This window comes from Pteropus vampyrus, unplaced genomic scaffold (assembly GCF_000151845.1).
Source record: "Pteropus vampyrus isolate Shadow unplaced genomic scaffold, Pvam_2.0 Scaffold16, whole genome shotgun sequence".
NCBI classification, from domain to species: Eukaryota; Metazoa; Chordata; class Mammalia; order Chiroptera; family Pteropodidae; genus Pteropus; species Pteropus vampyrus.
This window is the reverse complement of record NW_011888797.1, coordinates 10,242,537-10,251,377: the sequence shown is the minus strand read 5'-3', so window position 1 is coordinate 10,251,377 and position 8,841 is coordinate 10,242,537. Positions and strand designations below refer to the sequence as shown.

At 55.7% G+C, this 8,841-nt stretch overlaps 1 protein-coding gene across 2 annotated transcripts; it reads right to left on the bottom strand.

Moving 5' to 3' along the window:
• Nucleotides 1–742: 742 nt before the first annotated feature.
• On the bottom strand, nt 743–8,835 carry MPST (mercaptopyruvate sulfurtransferase). 2 transcript variants are annotated; one of them, XM_011387423.1, is made up of 3 exons: nt 8,813–8,835; nt 4,624–5,248; nt 743–1,332 (listed from the first exon to the last, which is right to left on the bottom strand). In XM_011387423.1, the coding sequence occupies exons 2-3, from the start codon at nt 5,216–5,218 to the stop codon at nt 1,034–1,036; spliced, it is 894 nt and encodes a 297-aa protein (XP_011385725.1). In that variant the 5' UTR covers nt 5,219–5,248; nt 8,813–8,835; the 3' UTR covers nt 743–1,033. The 2 variants fall into 2 exon arrangements, with proteins under 2 accessions (XP_011385725.1, XP_011385719.1); XM_011387417.2 differs by lacking the exon at nt 8,813–8,835 and adding an exon at nt 8,694–8,804.
• Between the last annotated feature and the right edge of the window lie 6 nt (nt 8,836–8,841).

The following is an 8,841-nucleotide window of genomic DNA, read 5'->3' as shown; positions in this document are numbered from 1 at the left end:
ACTGTGCGACCTTGGGAAAGTTATTGTCCCTCTGTTTTTTTTCTTCTAGGGTTCCCCCCAATACTGGCTGGACTGGCTCTTTGCTGAGAGATGCCTTGGGGGCTTGAAGATGAGGAGGGGTGACCCAGGTTCTGACATGGGGCATTTGGGGCCTTCTCAGGCACCTCCGTCTGTCTACCTCTGCACAGAAGACAAAGCCAGAGGGAGGAGAACAGAGCCCCCCTCTTGGGAAGCCTGGGGGAAGAGGTTTTCCTTGAGCAAAAACGATGGAATTCCTGGGCCTGCCCACCCCTTGGGAGGTCTGGAGGCTAGCCTCCAAGTGTAGACTCCCAGAGTCTAAAATTAGATTCTCCTCCAATTAAGCTAAATTCAGCCCTTCTGCAGTACACCCCGATGGGCTGGGACAGGCCTCCCCAGCGTGCTACAGCCTCCTATAAAGTTTTGGACCCATCTCTGTCTGGAAATGAGATGTACTGCTTACCCGCTGGGGCCTTTGGGTGAGACTCCAGACATATCACGGCAAGATTCACCTTAATTGGCCCAGAAGCCAGAAGCGAGACCCCAGCATTATGGGGTGGAGGTCGGTTTGCTGGGGGCATTGCAGTTACAGGAATGAAAGGGCTCGGGGTCCCAGCACTGCTCAGAAGCAAGGACAGGATCCCTAAGACCCTCAGGCTCCACAGAACACCCTTTTATGGGTGTGCTGGAACCCCTGGCTCTTCAAGAAACCGAGGCAGCCCTGTAAGAAGAAGCATTTAGCACTTGGCTATTTTATTTTCTCACCAGTAAAACAGAAGGGAGGTGGGGCCCACCTCAGCACCGCTTCCCCAGTGCCCACCGCCACCTTCTCTCCTGCCTCCCCTGGGAGCCTATGAGTCAATGGAACTCCTGGCCTCTGCGATGTCACCCCGTGTGCCACCCCGTGAGTTGGAGGAAGAAATGCTCTCCTAGTCGAAGCAGCCTCAGAACAACCAGGCTGGGCACAGCTGGTAGCCGGATGTCACCTGAGCTTCCGGTCATGTCCTACTCAGCCTCAGCGGGTCTTGCCCCGGCCCTCAGAGATGATTTCCTCAGGCTGGGCACGCATGTACCACTCCACCCAGGAACCATCATAGATGGCCACATCGGGCTTGTCGCAGAGGTAGGCCCCCAGTGCCACATGGCAGGCTGTGACGCCGGAGCCACAGGTGGCCACCAGGGGCTGGGACAGGTCCACCTTCTTGTCCTGGAACAGGCGGCGGATCTCCTCGGGGCTCTTCTCCAGGCCCTCCTCAGTCAGGAAGTCCGTGAAGGGGATGTTCACAGTGCTGGGGATGTGGCCAGGTTCGATGCCTGCAGCAGGAGAGCAGGAGGAAGGAGCAAATACAAGGCAGGTATGAGTGGCCCCGTGGTACCGACAGCCTCCCATGCAGCTAGGGCGCTAAACCCTCCACATGCACCATCTCACATGATCCTCACAAGCAGAAACCCAGGTGCGATTTACAGGCGTTCCCATTTTACAGACGGAGATGCTGAAGTTCAATATTGCCCAAGGTCGTGCATCTAGCAAATTGCTGGCTGGGATTTGAAACCCAAGACTCAAGAGTCCACCAGAGCCACACCCTGCCCCAGGTTTCCTGAGGACCAACTACACGCCCTGGGGCAACAAAGATAAATAAGACTTCTGCCTCACTAGGACGGGTAGCACTTACAGTCAAGGAGTTTTGATCTGGCAGAGGAGACAGGCAATACAGAATAATTACAAGTATAATGAATGTTATCAGAAGGCTCTACTACAGGGGGGCACATCATAAAAGATAACAGCTGACATTACTAAGCACTCGCTTTGTGCCCAGCACTGTTCTGAGCTCCTCGGCTGCATTTTCTCCTTTAATCTTCCCCACAACTCTATGGGAAAAAATCACTACCCTCCCTTTTGTACAGATGAGGGGACTGAGGCACACAGACTAACTTGTCCAACTTAGTAGGGGCAGAGAGGCCCCAGGGCCTGTGTGCTAACCATCAGGCAGCACTGCCTGGGAGAGGGGGGATGCTGTGACGCCGGAGCCACATAGGGCCACCGGGGAAGCTTCTCTGAGAAGGCCCTGAAGGGTGAGTAGAATGCAGCCAGGCAGAGGCGCCTGGGCATCCCAGGCAGACGGGCTCCTAGGAGGCAGGGAATAGCATGGTGCTTGGAAGGGTTAAAGGTCATCGTGGCATAAGCCCAGACGGTGGGGAGGGAGGCCCAAGGGGAAACCCAGGGGGATGGGAACACTTTAGCAGGCCTGGATTAAGACTCAGAGCTCTGACACGACTGCGAGGGGAAATGAGACTTCCGGTTTCCAAAGATCACTTTGATTGAAGCACTGAGAACCTGGGCGAGGTTAGAGATCCGCTCAGGAAGAGGGTCATTTCTTCATCCACAACTCCGCAAACCTCCCCAGGGCTCCCAACATGTGTTTCGTTTTCACCACCCCCTACTAGGCAGGTGTTCCTAATGGTCCCCTTTTCACACTGAGGACTGAGAAGTGCAATAAAATAAACTCTCACAGGCAATGACTCAAATCTCAGCCATTCCGACTTTAGGGTGGCTTCTGCCTCCATTTCCTACTGCAGTGGAGTGACATGATACGGGACTTCATGTATAGACAGACAGCACTCAGAGTCCATAGCGAGACTGGAATGTGACACGGATTCCCACTTAACAGATGCAGAAACTGGACTCAGCCAGAGACATTACATAGAGGCCATCCCAGAGCAAGGAAGCAGAGTGAGCTCTCAACACAGGTTGGTTACTGTCAGAGTAGGGCTGTCCCCATGCCTGAACCCCACCTAGCAAAGCAGGCTTCCTCTCCCTGCTGGACCAAAGTGGCAAATTATAGGCACGCTTGGCCAGCTCTTGGGCTGTGGAGTGGGAACGATGAGAACAGTGATGTCCTATCACTGTATTGGTTTGGATCCACCTTTTACACAAGCTTCGTCCACCTTGACAACAAGCTTGCCAGGTGTATCTCCTTATCTCTCATGTCACGATGAGCAAGCAGACCGGGGTAAGTAAAGCACCTCCATAAAGAGCCATAACCGGAGAAGCACACATTAATTACACCACTTCCTACTTCTCGAGTGCATTGCACACTTGCTTCCGTTTGACATTTGACCCTCATCATATCCCTTCAGTTCTGTGTTCTGCTCCCACTTTACACATGCAGAAGCTCTGGTTCAGAGGTCAGACGACCTGCCAGACCTGCCAGACGTCACAAAGCCAGCGCAACCTGGGGCAGGGATGTGAACCCAGGTCTGGCTCTGGCTCACTGTCCTATGTTGCTCCACTCCCTTGTCCCCACCCCTCCACGCCCTGGGGGCTGAGCGGAAGGACCCAACAAGTTTAAGGTGGCATCCTTATTCGGCTGGACTGTATGAAATTGCCACATACGTAGGTTCAAAAATGGTTGGATATCAGCAGTTTCCCACGGTTTGGCATAAGGTAACATTACTCTGCAGGGTTTATTGTGGCAGGGGCCATCCACATTTACCAAACCTGTCTGAGGCATCGGTTCTGTGTGTGAGCTACTGGGTTAGCTTCAAGACGCACTGGGTGCAAGGGTGTCCTTGCCCTAAGGCCATCCAAAACAGTGCTAGGACAGGGTGGGCCCAAGCTGCTCTGCCAGCACAGAGAAACTCCAACCTCAATGTGGGGGCATGTGGGTGCCATTCGGGGAGAGCGTCCCAGGGGAAGTGGCAAGTTCCTTATACCCTCTCTGAAGCAGGCACAAGAGAAATGTCTGAGGAATTCTTGGCTGCTCATTGACATTACATGTACCAGTTCTGAATTCAACTCTTGGCTGGGCTGTCTCCTGACACCCAGGGCAAGGTCACCATTCTAAGGCTCCATTTCCTCTTCTGTGAGGTGACAGCAACCACCCTGAGGGATCATTAAAAAAGCTCATACCAGGTGGCCACTGACTCACCTACTTTGTGGGGACCGCTCCCCACCTCACAAGGGGCTTCCCCGCAGACTCCTTGCCTGTGGAATCCAGCCCCAGGCAGAAGGCCTTGTCTCAACCCAGGCCAGCAAACATCCTCTATTGAGTTGCTGCCCCAAAGTGGGGCAGCAACCTCTATTACTGCCCCCTCTCTCCTGCCCTCTGCCAGCCTTGGCCCCTTGAGGGCCCTCCCTTCACTCCCTGCCTCAGAGTCCTCCTGCCCTCCTCTCAGGGACTCACTCCATCACCCTCAGGGATGATGCAGACCTGATCAGGCCCCACCCCTTTGACGCTTCTCCCAAACTGGGCCTGCCCCCCACCCCTCCTATCTGCAGTGACCCCTACACCCATAGGATTTTGGGTTCTCATACTTACATAGGGCACCCTGTGTTCTCAATGAATTTGGAGGCAGTCACCGCCCCAAGCAGAGGTGAGGGGCGTGGGGGGTGGCGTGGCATGGGATGAGGCGGCAAGTATTATTGCTCCCACTTTAGGAATAAAGCCAGTGGGGCTTAGAGACTGAGGCTACTAGAAACCAAATCTCGTCCTTTAAAACCATACGGCGTCCTTTAAAGGCAAGGGCAAGGCCAGGGATGTGCCCAGGGTGCTTCTGACCCCGCGCCCCAGGGGACCTCCCAGCCCCTTCGCCCAGCGCAGTTACCATCTCGGGGCTCAGGCTCGGTGCCCCGGAATCGGCCAGCGGCTCGGGCGTCCACCACCTGGAAGCGCCGGGACTCGAGGTTCTCCTTCATGTCCTCGTACGTCTTGACGAAGGTGGGGTCCAGCGTGGCGCGGAACTCGGTAGGCACTGGGCGGCTCTTGCCGGAGCTCAGCGGCAGGCCCTGGCGTAGCCAGTTGCGGAGGCCGCCGTCAAGCAGCGACACTGTACGGTGGCCAAAGGCGCGAAACATCCACCAGACACGTGGCGCTGCGTAGAGGCCCTGGTCACTGGCGTCGTAGATCACAACGTGGGTGGCGGCGCCCACGCCCAGGTGGCCAACGTACTCGGAGAAGTGCGACGCGCTGGGTAACATGTGGTCATAGGGCGATGTGCGGTCGCTGCACTGGTCGATGTCAAAGAAGGCGGCGCCGGGGATGTGGCGCTCTTCGAACTCGCGGCGCGCGTCGCGGCCCAATTTGGGCAGGTACCAAGAGGCGTCCAGCAGCTGCAGGGGCTGCCCCGCGCGCGGGGCCCGCAGCGCCTCCACCACCCACTGCGCCGACACCAGCGCGCGGAAGAGCTGCTGCCGGGCCATGGCGGCGGCGGAGACACTGGGGCTGCAGGCCTGGGCGACAAGGAGGATGTTAGGAAGGAATCGAAGAAGAGGCCCGCCCGGGAAGGGGGCGGAGGGGGGATGGAGGAGGGAGGGTTGGGAAACGCCCAAGCCGCGGAGGCCGGGGCTGGAACAGGGGCTGGGGCAGGGCGGGCGCGGGAGGTGGAGCAGGAGGAGGGCAGAGTCCAGGGAACGCAGAAAACTAGCGCTGGTGAACCCGGTGCACACTTCGGTCACTGGATCTCCCCTCCTTCCCCCGCCAGGATATATACCCAGCAGAGAGCGACCAAATGACCATGAACCCCGGAGAGGGCCCGGCAGGCCCCTCACCGCGGCTTGCTTGTGGCGGGGTGGGGGAGGAGGAGGGAGTGGCACTGAGCAGGGGAAGGCTCCGCTGGCACTTTAAGGCAAGTAGGGGCAAAAGCTTTAGCCCGTTCCTGAAATGACCCAGCTTCCCTTGCAAGCCAAGGAAGGTTCCTGGAGGAACTCATTCATCAAATATTTACATGAGCAGCACAATAGGAAGAGTAGCTGGAATTTACTGGGTTTTTGCTGTGTATTTAATCCTCACAATACCTTAAAACAGGGCAGGACACTGACAAGGAGTAGGTTCTAGGTTATTTGTTGAGTGAGTGCCCTGAAGGGGTTTGGTATTCTGACTGTCTCTCTGACACTCTGAGCCACGGAGGCTCATAGAGGTGCCCTAACTCGACCCAAGTCAACAGTCGAGGGGTGGTGGGACACCAGAATCCAGACTTCTCACTGACACATGCGCTGCGCAGGCCCTGGGATCCAGCGAGGTCAGATTTTGCCCCTTGAGCCTGAGCTTTCCCTCTGGACCTTCTTGAGGCAATAGCAACAGTGACTTAGTGCCTCACTCCTTCCCTCTGCTCCCCTGAGGCTGAGAGTGCTCCCGTCAACCAGCCCATCGTGACATGTCAGCCCATAACCTTCCATGTGCTGAGCCCCTGTGCAAGCAGCCCCTAGTCTGTTAGGTGCCATTGTGCAGGTTGGAGAAAGGTGCTCCTTCTGCCAGGCAGAGGCAAAGCCCACCCCAGGACACATGGCTGGGTGAGAGGAGTGTGAGCTGCAGATCAGCCCCCATCTTACCCCCTCAGCTGTGCACCCCATTCTCTGTGCAGGGCACAACCATCCACACCAGGCAGTCCTGCCACCAAGGGGAAGGCATGGGTAGAGAACAAGCATTGCGGGGAGGGACCTGTGGGCCAGGCCACAAGCTAAGTACCACAGCCTTCAGTAGTGGGTCATAGAGGTGGTCGGAGGCAGCCTCAGGATTTGAAGCCGGATTTCAGCTTCTGAGATTGGATTTCTTCCCCAGCCCCAGGTCAGTGATGACCAGGGCCTAAAGAGTCCACACTGCACTACCTTGTTCAGCCTCTCTCACACTTGCATGGCTGGCTAGCTGACTTTGCCCACATGGTCAGGCCCTGTGCTGAACACTGAGAAAATCTTGACTTTCCCAAGCCCTAAAGGCAAAGACAGGCCATAGGCCTACCTGAGAAACAATGGAATTGAGGAAAATCTGGAGTTCAGTGTGTGCACAGAGGGGCCACTGGCTCAGCCTGGGGTGGAAAGCCATCCCGGAGGAGGAAATCTGAACTGATTTGACCTTTTCAGGGGCCCAGGAAACTGAAGCTTGATTTTCAGAATGAAGAGGCTGCCAGGGGGGCTTTGGCTAGATGATGTTGAAGGATGCTGCTGGCCCCTTCCTGAAGAACTCATTTGTGAACCACAACAACAGCCCCTGCTCCCTACCATCATGAGACTCCTTGACTGATTCTTACCCAAGGAATATGAGGGTGAAAGTGGCATGTGTCTCTTGTGGTCCAGGGCTTGTAAGAAAACCTTTCTCCTTCCCTTCCCTTTCCTTTTGTCCCCTCCCCTCCCCCACCAAGGATCCATTTACAGTAAAAAGAACTCTAGTTTGGGACTTAGACACCCCCCTTCTCCTTCAAATCCCAGTCTGAGGCTTCATGAGTGATGTGAGGGTGGACATGTTAGGCCCCCTGACCCATTTCCGTTTCTTATAATGTGGCTTCCAAGCCTCACCTTTTTAGCAAAGGTTAAACAATGAATGTCGAGGGCTATCATGATACACTGTATATGACTGGTTTTAATAATAATTAAAAACGGCTTAATAATAATCCCATTATTTCTTCAAAGTTCCTCTCATAGATGGTCATTGAATCATCAGCGAATTTCAGGACTGGGTGGGGCGTCAGAGGTCTTAGGTCATCCTGCTCCGCCCTCCCTGCTGGATTGGCAGGTTCTCACAAAGGGCTTGGGGCAGAGGAGGGTCTGGGAGAGCAGGCTCTGGGAGTCATTGAAACTGCTGGGGTCAGACCCTGTGTGCTTGGCAGGCCTGGACCAGCACATAGTTGGGAGTGCTCTGGGAGTGAAGGACTTCTGGACATACAGGACAGCCCGAGGCCCATCTCAGGGGTGTACACACGACGCTAGGGAAAGTGTGAACCCCGGACCACTGTCTGGGGTGGGCCCTGGAAGAGCAGGGCTCCAGTCAGACTGGGCATTCCTCAAGGACTTCCTCCAGTCCTGTCCTTCCTGGCACCCCCTCTGCCTGCCACTACAGAGGACAAAGCTCAGAGGATTCGCTGGGCAAATGTTTATCAAAGCATGAATTCTCACAACTTCCTGAGAGAATAAAATGAATTTTCGAAAGGGGGATGAGAGAAGCAGTCCAGGCTTATGCAACATACGCAAAAGCTGAGTAGGGCAGTGCTGTCCCCACCAGCTTGCAGGAACCAGTTATTAGAGTCTGAGGAATTATGCCAACAGGTTGTTAAACATAGCCATTGTTAAAAAATTAAGTCATATAAACACGATTAAATTAAAAACAAAGGCAATTATTTTGAAAACTATGAGGCCTCCAGAGGAGATCGACAAAGTAAACAAATGCAGCCAGGCCATGTGGGCTTCAGATCCATCACAGTCAGGCCTCAACCACACTGGGCCTCATTCTGGTCTTTAGGTAAGTTTCTGGCCTGCTCCCGCAGGTTTGTTGTGGGAACTAAGTAACACCCGCGGGAGCAAAGTGCTTCGCCAACAAGGCCGTGACGGATGTTAGTTTCGTTTCACTCCAGCAAGTTCTTTGCCAGTTTCTCCTCCTGGCACCTCCGGGTCAGTTGGCCTCTCCCTGGCTTCTCCGTCCGGCTTTTATTAGTCTGCCTCCCTCCTTCCTACCGTTTCCGGTGGCACCAGGTGACCTCTCACCCCCTACCCACAGCTCCCCACCCGTCACTCACCCAGACCCCACCCTGCAGGGCGCCCCAAACTGTTGCCGACAGTCATCATTAGGGCAAATCCTCCCTCTGAGACTGCGGCCCCCTCCTCCGCTCAGGCCCAAGGTGCCCTGCGCCGCTCACCCCAACTATCGACCACCCTCTAAAGAAATCAAGCGCGATGCCGCAGCAGTTACCATGGTCTCGGGCTCCCGGCTTCCGGGTTCGGCCACGGGCCCCCTGCCTGACGGGGCCCCCTGCCTGAAGACGCTCCCTCCCCGCGCCCCCGCAGCTGTCCCCTCCTCCTTCCACCAACCTGCGGCCAGCCAAAGGGAGGAGACTCCG

Excerpts from the sequence above, each read along its gene's own strand:
- MPST (XM_011387417.2), bottom strand. Across the intron at positions 1,333-4,623 it reads CGAGCCTGAGCCCCGAGATG|GCATCGAACCTGGCCACATC; the intron begins GTAACTGCGCTG and ends CTCCTGCTGCAG.